Here is a 15,784-nt window from a genome sequence, read left to right on the forward strand (position 1 = left end):
CTTTATTTATTCTTACAATAGTACATTATCAAAATGATAGGGAGAGAAAAATAAGGTAACTTTGTGCTATTCCTCTCCCAAATTTAGATAAGGTTGCACATAGTCCGAAATGGCAGTTTCAACTAATAATAGCAGTTTGGCTTGTTGTATCGACGACAAAGCTAATAATTTGTTGTAAACAACTATGCTACTAAAGTAACTATGCATCAAAAGCTTACCAAGTTGAAAGCAGAGAAAAGTCGGAAGAAAATACTATTCTACCTCCAGTTATCAATCGCATGCCTCATTGCATGCAATTATCGACTGCTGATTTATGATGAACAATTTTCTAGTCTGATTTTTACGGTAAAATTGGCGTTCGAAGAAGATTAATTTTCCGATTGTATTATCCTTAAAATGTAAATTTCAAAAAAAAAAACTGTATATATACGTCGACGCAAAATTCAAAAAGGAACATACCTGACAAATTTCATGAAAATCTATTGTTGCGTTTCGCCGTAAATGCGGAACATAAATATAAATATAAAGAAAAATGCAAAACAGTGGACTTGAATTGTAGACCACACTTAGCTTGGTCAATTATTCTATCTATAGTTACTATCCATATAGTAACTTACAGGGCGAGACCATATTGGACGTTTTCAGAGTCGGCAGGGCAGGCAGCTTTCTGGCTGATTTTGGCTGATTGGATTGGTGCTTGAAAAACGTCAATATGGTTTCACCCATCATATACTACAGTAGTGCTGATGTGAGAATTTGAAACCTATTGTTTGAGTTCTGATTATTTTATGAGTTTTGAATACTATCTAATATATTGAGATCATTATTATAGATCTAATATTTCGTATTTAAGTGATAATAATGTGATATATTTCTTCTGTGTTTGGTTTTAAAGCATCTAAATTCAAAAATCTACTTCGTAATAGTATATTTCGCACCTAGGGTCGAAAATGTACGTTTTCCGGCTCGAGATCGCGGTTTTCAAGTTCGAGACGAAGTCGAGAACTTGAAGCATTTGAGAGCCGGAAAAACATTTTTGCCCGTGTTGCGAACGCTATTTTTCGCCACACCAAAAAAAACTTCCCAATATAAAAAAAATTGAAAAATAAATAAAATTCAAACAGCCTATAATGATAGTTTGAATCTTGGTTATGACAACTTTTACTGTCAATTAATTTCAATATTACAATTAATAATTTACAATAGTGACAATATTTTTATACTATTAATATTTCGAATATTGTTTGAATTTTTAGCTTGTGCTTTGCGCCCGGTGCAATATCTCATGATAGATGGATGAATAGAATTTTCATTACTATTTGAAATAATGTGATGAAAAAATTAATATAATTGCATATTTCACAGTTTTGTCTCAAAATATTTCTAAAAATTGATTGAAATTGAAATTACGGTAACTAATATAAAAAATAGCTAATAAAAGTCGAAATTCATCAACAAAAAAAAATGTCATTGACCGAGATTTGAACCTAGATCATGTTTGTTATTCACTGAGCTTTGAGTTCTGATGTATTACGCCTTTACGCTCTCAGCCATTGTGTAATGTTGAACGTTGGGGCCTGACTGATACACTTAGCTTACACGTATTACTGTAGGTACTGTGAACTAGACTTCTAAAAAAGTTTACTTCACTCCTAAAAAGCGTACAACTACAGACTTTGGCTCATGACTTATATTATTAAAATTAATATTATTATCTGTCTCACAATAAAATTTCACTCTGAATTAAGTCAGGTAACGTATGTAGGCTACTATAATATAGTTTATAGCAACAAATTTGAAGCCGGTTTGCCGGCATTTTCACAACAAAATATTGCTCTGAAAATAGTTAAATCATAGAGAAAACATTCGAAGATTCAATCTTGAGTGGCCTAATGTTTTCTCTATATGGTTTAATATTGAAGAAAATTATCTAAAAGTTTTAATAATGAATTACCGAAAAATTACTATGTATTTTTCAGTCAATGCTGAGTTTCACCAGTAGGCTTATCTTATTCAGAGTGAAAATTTTATTGTGAGACGGATAATAATATTAATTTTAATAATATAAGTCATGAGCCAAAGTCTGTAGTTGTACGCTTTTTAGGAGTGAAGTAAACTTTTTTAGAAGTCTAGTTCACAGTACCTACAGTATTACGTGTATGCTAAGTGTTATCAGTCAGGCCTCTACGTTCAACAATACGGAATGGCCGAGAGCGTAAAGGCGTAATACATCAGAACTCAAAGCTCAGTGAATAACAAACATGATCTAGGTTCGAATCTCGGTCAATGACATTTTTTTTGTCGATGAATTTCTACTTTTATTAGCTATTTTTTTATATTAGTTACCATAATTTAAATTTCAATCAATTTTTTAGATATATTTTGAGACAAAACTGTGAAATATGCAATTATATTAATTTTTTCATCACATTATTTCAAATAGTAATGAAAATTCTATTCATCCATCTATCCATGAGATATTGCACCGGGCGCAAAGCGCGAGCTATAAAATTCAACAATTATTCAAATATTAATAGTATAAAAATATGGTCACTATTGTAAATTATTAATTAGTAATATTGAAATTAATTGACAGTAAAAGTTGTCATAACCAAGATTCAAACTATCATTATAGGCTGTTTGAATTTTATTTATTTTTCAATTTCTTTTATATTGGGAAGTTTTTTTGGTGTGGCGAAAAATAGCGTTCGCAACACGGGCAAAAATGTTTTTCCGGCTCTCGAACGCTTCAAGTTCTCGACTTCGTCTCGAACTTGAAAACCGCAATCTCGAGCCGGAAAACGTACATCTTCGACCCTAGGTGCGAAATATACTATTACAGCCCTAGGGCCGTAAAGTTTTACCGGCCTGGTCGGAAAACAATCACTTTCGGCCTCCATATGACGCACGTAAACCAGCTCATTACATCCAAGTGTGGCGAAAAAAAAATTAAGGACTGAAAATTTTGTGAATGAACAACAAGACAACCTATTTCGGACTATGTGTAACGTTATCTGAATTTGGGAGAGGAATAGCACAAGGTTACTTTATTATTCCTCTCCCTATCATTTTGATGGTGTACTTATTGTATGAATCAATAAAGAATAAAGATCTGCAGTATACTGTAGTTTTTTTTCTAAAATGTGCAATATGAAGATACAATACGGGGGCGTATTACTGTACGATAATAGATACTCGTAGAAGGACGGTATTTGCCAATTTCAGCAAGCCTGAGTAAGTCATTACTGTATAGGTAGGGTAATAACAGTTCATATTCAAGGCACATGAAATGTGGACATTAGGGTCACTGATTTCTATCTTTTTCTAAAATGTGGAGGTTTGAATCATTCGTTCCTTATCCTTTATCTATTATGATCCTTATTTGTACCTCAAACATCAATATGTTTCAGTGTACTAATGCAAATTTGCCTTCCTATCTAGATAGGATATAATCATCATATCATCTTGATGAGGCTATGCCATCCAGTGTGGTAGCGAAAGGGAGATTTCAGGGTTGCAAAAATCCAAGATAACTCCCCCCCCCTCATAAAATCCCACTAGGTGAAGTCTTTAGGGAGCCCCAAAATTTGTTGTCAACCTCCCCCCCCCCCTTTAAAATCCTGGCTACGCTATTGATGTTAGTTACAGTCTAAAAAGTTCAAAACTATGCATATACTTTTGATTTCGAAGTGTAATCTAAAGCCGTGTCCACACACTGAACAAATGTTCGGCATACATGTTCGGCAAACATGTTTGTTGAGGAACTCAGGGACAAACATTTTAAAAAGTTTGGACAATCATTGTTTGTCAAACAAAAAATTACTGTTTTTCCAAACATTTTCAGTGTTGATAGCTGTGAAACAGCTGCAAAGCATAAAACCTGTTCTCCTCACTTACAAATTAATATTTTGTTTGGTGACGCGTCCACACTGGCCACGGGCAAACATTGTTTGTCAAACATAATAAAATTTGCCCAAACTTTTTCAACAAACATGTTTGTCGAACATTTGTTCAGTGTAGACACAGCTTTAGAAGAAGTGACCTCAAATTTTGAATATTTAGAAAAAAGAAGAGAAGGTTTTGTCTTTGTTTCTTAGTTTCTAATGTACTTTATCGATTCAATAATTAATAGTCGTAATAAATTAATAACGTAAATACTCACTATTATAATAATAGAGGCTATAAATACTAATATAGTGTTAATAATAAATAAGAAGGATATGGATGGGGTGAAATTATTTTGTAGAAAAAAATTTAGGATAGATTGGAAACAGATCTTAATTTTGAAAAAGAATCTATATAGACTAAATCTAACTCAATCAAAACTCTACTAGTCTCGAAAAAAGCACGAAAAACAAAAATATGTTCTTGAATGTTTCTGTTTTATTGATGAGAACTATTCATTCATACAATAAGTACAAGTACATCATCAAAATTATAGGGAGAGAAAAAAATAACCTTGTGCTAAAAGATAACCTTGTGCTATTTCTCTCCCAAATTTAGATATAGGGTTACACATTGTCCGAAATAGGTTAAGTCTTGTAGTTCTTCACATGATTGAATACTTTCAAATTGAATATTGTATCGCTCATTATTTTTAATACACAATTTTCATCTAATGTATTTATTTTATGCATATATGAGACCATATTATTATATGGAAGTTCTGTGGTAGTTCCTGCAATTCGCCCTTAACGATTTAATTTTTTTTAATAATTTTGTTTTCTCTTTCATCCAATCACTTGGTACCATTTTTTTGTTTTATAATATTGTGACTGAACTACCTAACCCATTTCTGTACTTAATAAACTTTATCTGTGATGTATATTATAAACTTGATATTTACTAATATTCGTAATTATTTTTAGTGTTACTAATTAGTTTTTCAGTGATATTTGTAACTAGCAGGTAACCCGTGCTCCGCAATGGTCCAATTAAGAACTTGACGTACTGAAATCTAGAAGAATTTAAAATAGGCCTATAACCATCCTTGGTAAATTAAGAATCTATATGCAAAATTTCTAGTTGTGAGTCCAGTAGTTCAGACGTGATTATGCGACATCCGTGAATTTCCTATCCCGTACGTGTATAAGCCTATTCTTTCCTTTATTTGTATTAGTATAGATAAATATGATTGGGACAGAACAATAGGCTTGGCCCAAAACTATTCTTCTCCCTTATTAATTATTCCCTTGAGAATTATTGGCTTATACACGTACGAGATATGAAATTCACGAATGACGCATCATCACGTCTGAACTACTGGACTGATTAATTTGAAATTTTGCATAAAGATTCTTAATTTACCAAGGATGGTTATAGGCCTATTTTAAATAGCCAATTCTTTCCTTCACTATATAGATGACCTTATTAATTTACTTTATTAAATGACTTTATTCGTATTGAATCAGCAAAATTTAGAAAATATTTATCAAAATGTTGCTTAATCGAATATTATTTTTTAATTTTTCAGATCGCACCTGGATGAGAAACCTGTACCTTTGACGGAGAAAAGAGTTCAACCCTTAAAATGGGGGGCTGCCTTAGTTCAGAGGATAGGGTGACACCCTTCGGAAATTCAGCGGTGAGTGAAATTTTTTTTTCAAAAACAGCTCCTTAATTTGGGGAAAATTGAATGCGGGTTGTAATAATTTTTCTAAAAAGATGTGACTGCTAAATAGGAAATCGAACTTTCAATAATGGATGGAAAGATTGAAAACAAGTTGAGATTGAAACAAAATAATAGAGCAAATAATAGTGTAATAAAGAAACTTTATTGAAAGAGTTCACTTACAAAAATCATTACTGAACCAAATACAGTAATAATTAATAACATTTATTGAAAGAATTCGATTGTCTCAACATATTGTATGTTTTATGGCAATAAACGATGATTTGATTTGATTCACATACAAAAATCATATTAGAACAGATTTAACGATACATAAAGAAATGGAAAAATTAAAAATAATAATTATATGAGATTGAAACAAAATAATGGGCCAAACACAGTGATTAATAAAATTTATTGAAAAAATCACATACCTACAAAAACGATGTTAGAACAGATTTAAAGATAAATGAAGATATAGTTCATATTATTAAGTCTTCATTAATCAGTTCATTAGTGAATGTAGCCTACGAGATAATTCACACCAGATGAATAAACAAGTTTTGAAAATTTTACAACTAAACAGAGGATTTAAACTTGAATGATATTCAAAACAAAAACAACTACAAATAAATCCATGATCTTGAAACATAAGAAAATCTCAGAACATGAATTCCATAAATTGAAGTTTTATGAATTCTACTATAAGCGATTAATTTTAAACTGTTTTATATCGAGCATGATTGATTGTTATCAATTTCATTTCTATTACCATAGAGGAAAAGAGTGCACAACAATTTGAAATTTTATGGATAGGATATGGGACGTAAAAATGATATGAAATATCAGAAGTTGTGTCAATTTTGTTTTGTAGGTTCAATGATTCATCTTCAAAGCCTATTATTTATCTAGTGTCTGGTCTATCAAATTGAACAACAATTTTTATTCATATAATCTGTCCCAAGCTGTCATTCTTTTTTATTTATTTTTTAATATCCCTCAAAGTAGCTAATAGCTAGAGGATTTCAAAATATATGTATACTGTTTCTATTTAAATTGTATTTGAATTTTGAATTCATCATTTGGATCAAGGAAAATAAACAATCTATATAATCATCTTTTTTAGGCTTCTATATGTGTGATAGAAGTGCAATTTCATGATATATTCTTCTTGAAATTTACAAAATATGTGTATACCGTTTTTATTGAAATTGTTTTTTTGAATTTTGAATTCTTCTTTGGATCAATGGAAAAAGTGATTGATCAAATTATTGAACTGGGTGTCTTCAACATGAACGAGAAGGTAATATCATAGAGAAACAATAGCTTAGATATCCCATGGTATAGGGCGTTTATGTCGCAACTTTTACTGTTATCTCAAGTCGATTACTATCGATTATTGTAGATTTTTACTGTTTGGGTGAGAGTGTATGAACGGCACAATATGAGAGACTAACAGCGTCACACAGCTTTTTGGGAAAGAAATACATGGACTATCGGCTTGAGATAACAGTAAAAGTTGCGACATAAACGCCCTATACCATGGAATATCTACGTAATATCTCATCGCAACCAATGGGGCGAGCATGTCAACAGAATGCCAGCAGAAAGGATTTTCTTGATGATTCTGAACTACCTACCACCCGAAAGGGAAAATAGATGTAGGTAGACCTCGGAAAAGATGGCAATAGAATGCAAAATATGTAATAGCTGCTAAAAAAAAAATTAATTTCATTATAGATTCACTGTATAATGTAAAAAAATCAATTTTAATTTTAGTCTTCAATGTTTACTTCCTTCCATTAAGAATTGCTTGTTAATAATCACTTTTGAACAACTAAGTTACGACATAGCAGTCTTATTTTTATAAATAAAAGTTATTAGCTTCTACTTACAATTTGTGGAGCACTCGAACACTCTTGAGTGTTGAGGAAGGGCCTAGTGTCCGAAAGCTTTTACTTATAAAATTCAGACTGCTATGTATAGTGAGGTCCACTTTAAAATGACAGTATATAAAGATATAAGAATAGCGATGCCGATTCTCTGCATTGATTAATTATATTTCTACACTGTCAAAAACATAATTGGCGTCGTTTTGGACCTAGAAAAGGATAGCACCACCGGCTTTGTCGAATGATAGACAAGGATAGCAAAACTAAAGTTTATCAAATACTGTCATTATAACGTGGACCTCACTATAGTAAATTGAGAGCCGATTGCTCAAAAGCCGGTTAAATTTTATCCGTAATTAATTTCATGAGAACCAATCAGAGAAGCCGTCTTTTCAAAAAAGCCTTCTCTGATTGGTTCTCGTGAAATTAATCACAGTTAAAATTTCACCGGCTTTTGTGCAACCGGGTCTGAGTCTTCAAAAGTGTTTAATTTTAGATTCACTTTATAATGTGATAGATTTGATCTATACTGTTGTGAGTCGGAACATGCAAGAGCCTAAACCTTGAATGAAAGAAGAAGAAGAAGAAGAAGAAGAAGAAAGAAGAAGAAGAAGAAGATATAGACTATTGTATAAGTGCTTTCTAAAAAATTATTATTATTGATAAATGATTAAATATTAATTTTTATTTTTCAGGTTGATGGGGGTGGTCAGTCGAAAGCGGACTTCAAGGGACCAGTGAGACAACGAAGCTGCACTGATCTATTCTTCCTAATCTTTATGGGCATGTTCATTATTATTCTGGTGAGTTTCAAGCATAAATTTATTAGTTTTGCAGTAAATTTCAACTAGAAAGGTTCCAAGTCTTCAAGTGTATGATCTACTATTATGTATTATTCTATACAACATTTGCAGCTTATTATCAGTCATATCATACTTTCTTCTAAAATAATGCTTCATCTAAAAATAATGTTTGTCTCTCCCAACACATACCCAATACATCATACCTAATACTATCTTCATATTCATATACTAGCAAGTAACCTGTGCTTCGCAAGGGTCCAATTGAAAACTTGACAAACTGAAAACTCTACGTACTGAAGTTTTAAGAATTGAAAATAGGCTTATAACCATCCTCGGTAATTTAAGAATCTATATGCTAAATTTCAATTAAATCAGTCCAGTAGTATTTTTACAAAGAGATTATTTCCTTTATTAAAAATTAATATCGGGGCACCGAGCTTTGCTCGTTATTTATTTATTGATAAACAGAACTCAATTCTTTAAAATAATTGGGGAAGGCATACAGGCACAGCCCAAAACTGTTTCTTCCCCGAATTATGATTAATTTATACACTATAAATATTCCAAAAAGTAGATTATGTTCCATACACTTGAATTCAGGTGAAATTTTCAGTCCAAATATTTGAAAACATAAAAGTTCTAATTTAGATTGTTTACATACCAAATTGAATAACAAAATAACACTCACTAATTACTTGGAACTGTAAAATAATGATTAAATTTGAATATTATGATATAGGCCTAGGCTACCATCTCATGTCAACAAATCAGATTATTTTGATCGAGTCAATTAAAATTTCTAGATTTCTCGCGAAATACGGTAAGCTAATTGATTACACAGCTGATCTCCCACACAGGCACACGCATCTTCTGTTATCGACAGACGACGAAATTATCATCTGTTTTTCCAAGGATGAATTATCCTTTTCATGTCCTTTCATGTCCATTATGATATATACCATCTCATTTCTTGAAGAATTTTGAAGTGATACATAAAACCTAGCTACATTTTTGGACTGTTGTATAAATTAGAATTTGAACCGTTTTGGGCTTATAAGCATGTGGTACTTTTCTGTAAGTTGTGTAACTCTGAATGATTGAATAAATAAATAAATAAATGTCAACAAATCAGATTACTGTATTTTAATCAAGTCAATTGAAATTTCTAGATTTCTCGCGAGATACGGTAAGCTAATTGATTACACAGCTGATCTCCCACACAGGCTCACGCATCTTCTGTTATCGACAGACGACGAAATCATCATCTGTTTTTCCAAGGATGAATTATCCTTTTCATGCCCTTCAGCGAGTTTTCCCAGGGATGAGACCTAGTGCAATCGAATTTTGATATCATAAACCTACTATATTCCAAATTTCGTGAAAATCGTTAGAGCCGTTTTCGAGATCCGTTGAACATAAATAACCATATAACCAGATATAAAACTAGAAAATTATAAAAATATAAACAGATATACAGAAATTTCTCGCTTAATATAATAGGATTTAATAGTACCCAAAATACTAACACAATTCAATAATTCAAAATGCAATTATATTGATTATTCTATTTGTAATATTTAATTTTGCAGGCAATCCTTCTTGGCTACTGCATCAGTCATGGAAATATCTACAGGATAATAAACGGATTCGATAGCTGCGGTAACGTTTGTGGAATGGTGACCAAAAATGAAAACCCTGCCTATCCTTGTCAGGGAAAAGACATGACCGATAAAAAGTGAGTATTTTACAATTAGTTGCTACTTTTCCAATAATAAAATACCTTAAAACCTGTGAGTTTTTATAATTTGTTCCATCTTTTCCAGTAATAACATATTCATAACCTGTGTTTATCTTATAATGTCTTACTTCTTCAATAGTAAAATACTTTATAATCCATGGCTTGATAGAAAACAAGAAAACTGGCACTTCTTATTTCATCTGTTATCATTTAACCTTCTTCAGAATTGTTTAATTATTATAGAAATTACTAGTTAGGTACCTTCTTTATACCTTTTTACATAAACACAACTAGTTTCGAGCACTCATGTCATTTTCAAGTGTCAAAATTAAATAATATTATTCTACTGAAAAATAATAATTCATTTTGACGCTTGAAAATGGCATGAGTGCTTGAAACTAGTTGTGTTTATGTAAAAAAGGGTACTAGTTATTCCTATAATAATATAATAATTATATTATTATAATTAATTATAAACCTGTATATTATCCATCCTCCCCACGCGAAAGCCAAGGTGATCATCATCCTTGGAAAAAATAAAACACTTTCAGAGGGTTGAAATCAGTTGTTTGTTATTCATATCATTCAAATTTTGTCTTTTTTTCTTTAGGGCTACTCTTAAATATAAATAAAAAATTAGAAATCTAAGTACCCTTAAAAATTGTTCAATCACGACATGTATCGGCTATATAATGCCATTATCAAATCTAGACTAATACCATAGAGAAACAATAGCGTAAGTAGATATCCCATGGTATAGGGCGTTTATGTCGCAAATTTTACTGTTATCTCAAGCCGATAGTCCACGTAGTTCTTTCCCGTGAAGCTGTGTGACGCTGGTAGTCTCTCATATTGTGCCGTTCATACACTCTCACCCCAACAAAACAGTAAAAATCCACAATAATTGATAGTAATCAACTTGAGATAACAGTAAAAGTGGCGAAATAAACGCCCTGCTATACCATGGGATATCTACTTACGCTATTGTTTCTCTATGCTAATACTTAGTTTTCTGAATTAGAAACTAGATTTCTAATTTTTATTTACATTCAAATTTTGTTCCGCGTTTAAAGTTCTCTCAAGGCTAGAAAATAACATTAAAGTTTGTAACATTTTCTCCATGATTATCGACCTGGATATAAATTTTATACGCAAATTCTTTTGTAAAACAAGATACGTGGTTTTTATCTTATCAAATGACAAAGTTCGAATACCTTCCACCCTGCTTATGGAATAAGATAAACATGATAAGCAAATTTGGAGTAGCAGCCATCATTTTTCAAATATAGGCTCTAACGGCCCCATTGCACGGTCAAATATTTGGTCAAAGATGATTGACTAACTTTCATCGAAGATTTGATTTCATATGAGAATATAACCGATGACCTATTTAACCATGGATGTTCGTTGACCAAATATTTTACCGTGTGATAGGGCTCTAAATATTTAAATAATAATTATGTCAGTCTACAGATGGAAATCAATTGGAAGTTGCATTTGTTCAAATAATAAATAATTATCATTAAACGAGAATCCTAATTAATGCTGTAAATCACCCCGAAGACTTCTGCTACTGCAAATATTGACAACAGGGTAAACAGTTAGATGGAAATTCAATGAGCGCTACCATCTAAAAATTATTTGTCAGCCCGGGCTATTTTTGTATAGTAGCGCTCATCGAATTTCCATCTAGCTGTTTACCCTGTTGTCAATATTTGCAGTAGCAGAAGTCTTCGGGGTGATTTACAGCATTTAATTGGGATTTTCTTTTAATAATAATTATTCACTAATTAGGATTTGAACATTTGATAATAATTATGGCAGTTAATACTAACATTATGGGCTATTCCAACTCCATCACTTATTATTTGGAGGAAGGAAGACTCCTTCCAAGGTCTCATTGTGTAATGAGACTCCAAGTGTCTCATTATGATCAGCACAGGAAATTTATGCATCAAAAGCTGAAAAAATGATACATTTAGATTATAAAATAATTTTGTTGTCAAAAGCTGATAGAACAGAACTGGATCTGAACCAATTAAAAATTTTATTAAAACAATATACTGGTAATTCGGGTGTAATATGTTTGTTTTTCATCCAGTTTTTCAACCGACAAAATTAAAAATTCTCAGTTTTTGTTGTTTTTGGATGAAAATGAACTAAATTTGTGTAATGTTTAATCATAACCCTATTTTGGACTTTTAAAATGTTATGTAAATTTGAGAGAGAAATAGTGCAAGGAGTATCCTTAGTTTTCCGTTCCAGATCAGTGCTTTCTTGTAAAAATAAAAAAAATAGATAAATATTATTCATGCTAAATATGTAGTAATATAATTTTTTGTCAAAAACTGATATAACTAGATTTGAACCAACTAAAAACCTTATTGAAACAATATTATATATTATTCATACTAATAAATATGTAGTAATACTTGTAGTATTGTATTGAAATGCATATTTCCAAAGAATACGTTCACAAACGAAAATAATGCCATACCATACTTTTATTACAATATTTGTTAATGTAAACATTTAAAAACCAAAGCAATTTTATTTTTCAATTTTAAATTTTCACATGAATACGAGTAACCCTTACCAAGAATGTGAATATTTGTTAAATATCATAATGTGAATTTGTCATTAGTATAGTTATCAACAGGTATATAAATGTACTAATTTTAACGGCCTATTAACTTTTGATTGCAGATTGATTTCGATTAGTGCGGCAAGCGGCAGACCGATTGTGAATCCCAAATACGTGCACAGGGACTGTGTGGCCAAATGCGATCCTGACTAGTGAGTAACATCTAAAAAATCTATGTGTTATATTCATCGAAATTCGAATAAAATTTCAATTGTCAATATTGGATACACACGAATTTTAATTCACCCGCTCTAGAAAGGCAATATCACATTTTCATCAATAGCCTTTTTTACTTTCCTTTCCCTATTACCATAGGTAAGAAAAGTATTGCTTTCAAAAAAAATTAAGGTACTCTAATTTCAAGTTTTCTATACTTTTCAAGGTCCCCTGAGTCCAAAAACATGATTTTTTGAAAAAATGGCGGATAATGACTAAAGAACGTATCGGAAACGGCTCTACTGATTTTCTTCAAATTTATACCCTGGATAGCTATTTATAAGCCCTATCATCAACTGACATGAGTCTCATTCTTGAGAAAAATGGATTTTGTTAAATTGCTATCACAATTTTCTCAAAAATGGCTTGACTGATTTCTTTTCAAATTCATACCCTGTATAGTTATTCATAATCTCTATCAACTGGCATGAGTCTCCTTCCTGGGAAACTAACAGGGGGTCCACCCAATCCTAGAAAAATGGACTTTGTAACGTCCTTCTCGTGCATGAGGTAGGTAGGTAGAACACATAGTCGAGATATTTCAAAATCTGTAGAACAGCTGTTTTGACGACTTTAAAAAAAATAATCGAATTTCACAATTTACACAAAGGAAAATGTACTCTGAAAACATTCAATTTTAATCTGAAACTAATTATAGTATGATCGTAGTTTTAATATGTAGCCGCCAATCGTCATTATGTTATTGCCCAAAATTATTCTCGTTTGAGAATAAGGCTGACAGTCGCAAGGAATGTTGTGTGAGTGTACCACAGAACCACACCAGATTTTTTCTATTCCTACTTCTGTATTGTTTGCTCTATCCAATAAATGAATAAATAAAACATAAAAATGGTCGAGTCAATGAATGCTCAAAAAAGGATATAGAGGAAAAAGTTTGGAAGACTTTTTTTGACCCCGCAGTTCTGTTTAGGGTAGTTAGGAGGTAAGCATACCAAAAGTCCCCGCCCCTACCCCTGTGCTAAGGGGCTATGAGTGGTTCAAAGGTACCAGTTTTTGATTTCTCGCATATATCTCGAAAACTATGCGTCTTACGCACATGACTATTCAGTACAAAATTGAAGCTTCAACATATTCTACAACTTTTTCATATCTCTCATAGTCTTCGAGAGGATATTCAAGCCTCAATGTATGACATTTTTGGGAAAAAAACACGTTTGTCTCCAAGTTTTGGCTCTTTGAACCACCCCCACTGCCTTAGCTCAGGTTTGACTAATGATGACAGACAAGGATAGGAAAACATTGGTAATCAGGTGCTGACATTATAACGTGAATCTCAATAGATAGATTAGCCGATGGACGATGAACGATTAGACAATGGAAATGAACTAGGCCTACTCTATCAAAGCTTATCAATCATTTTATTTTAAATGAAAACTTCTCAACTACACAAACAATCATTTTATTGCTAATAACGTATTTCAATAGGGCTACTTGGTTTGCTAATTAATAAAAAATAATTCCATTGTACCCTTTTGTTTTATATAAAAAAAATTAAAGACAAAAGGGTACTAAGGAATTACTTTTTATTAATGAACATTTTATTGCTATATATTTTTCCTGTTTTGTTCCATGATTAGTCTTCATAATGATGAATTAATTTTTTTATTGTCTTTCTCAGCATCCAAATACTGAACCGGTGCGTAAAGAACACTACAAGCGAGGCGATCAGCAATGTATTCTCGAAAACTGGACTCGGTAGCTTCTTCCAGGTCAGTTCAAAAAAAATTATAATTTTATTTTTAGTTTTACAATTTAATAAGAAAGTAATTGATTTTTTTCTCGACTGTCAATTATTATATTGATATAAACTGTCATAATATCAACATTACCATATCAGTAAATGATAGATCATGTTTGTTACGTAACCTTTGGATTTTAAATTAGAGATTAAAACCTTTTTGCCTCTTGATTCTTCCAAAATTGTACTTGTAATTAAATAAATATCTTTAATGCCACTTCTTCATAGCACGAGCACGGTACTGCAGTTTCATGACTTCAAATTCCACAAATAGGATCTGATAATAATAATAATAATAATAATAATAATATAATAATAATAATAATAATAATAAATGTTCTATCAATGATAGCTTTTAACTTGCTTTGTAAAGGTGCGTACAGATATACGCGCCGCGAACATGAGCAATTCACTTTTAATCAGCTGATGCTAAGCTTTTTAAAATCTGTATCTTACCGTTTCTGTAAAAATACAGATATAGTCAGCTGATTAAAAGTGAATTGCTCATGTTCGCGGCGCGTATATCTGTACGCACCTTTAGAGTTGTGATTTCTAAAACTCGTATTCTTTTTATTTTCTCTTGTTAATTCTATTATTTGTTTTTATTTTTTACTGTAATATCTATGTAATTTATTTATCTCTTTTCCACAGGAAGTCTCCGAGGATCTCCACGTGTGTTGGAAAGAAATGCTCTACCTGTGCATCATATCATTTAGTAAGTGAGCAACTATTTTCATTACTGTATTTCATCTCTCAATGGAAATAAATGAAAATCTAATTACCCTTTTTAAAAATTCATTCATTTTATTCATTTACTTGATAGTGACATAAATGTCGAAACATGTCGTAAGTAAACAGTTTCTAAAAAAGGGTACTTGGAATTTATCTACTTTTTAAGAGTAGTCCTAACAAAAAAGGCAATTCATCTCTAAACTATGTGTGATGCCCAAATATTCACACAACAATATTACAGCTTGTAATAGTTTATCTATCAATATGGATTGTTTGTATTTAAGTCATAAGCATATTTTGCGCTGAGAAAACTATTATTCTTTGTAATTTTTAAAATAAGCCAATCATGAAAAATTTCTCAAGTTGAACTTGAAATGATTATTAGTCAC

General features: G+C 31.4%; 1 protein-coding gene across 1 annotated transcript; it reads left to right on the forward strand.

The window, feature by feature from the left end:
- Positions 1–5,462: 5,462 nt before the first annotated feature.
- LOC120356424 (choline transporter-like protein 1) lies at positions 5,463–15,462 on the forward strand. The gene is made up of 6 exons (XM_039445364.1): positions 5,463–5,584; positions 8,199–8,306; positions 9,896–10,041; positions 12,751–12,840; positions 14,544–14,634; positions 15,315–15,462. The coding sequence occupies exons 1-6, from the start codon at positions 5,531–5,533 to the stop codon at positions 15,384–15,386; spliced, it is 561 nt and encodes a 186-aa protein (XP_039301298.1). The 5' UTR covers positions 5,463–5,530; the 3' UTR covers positions 15,387–15,462.
- The last annotated feature ends 322 nt before the right edge of the window (positions 15,463–15,784 follow it).

Source organism: Nilaparvata lugens, unplaced genomic scaffold, assembly GCF_014356525.2.
Source record: "Nilaparvata lugens isolate BPH unplaced genomic scaffold, ASM1435652v1 scaffold6738, whole genome shotgun sequence".
NCBI lineage: Eukaryota > Metazoa > Arthropoda > Insecta > Hemiptera > Delphacidae > Nilaparvata > Nilaparvata lugens.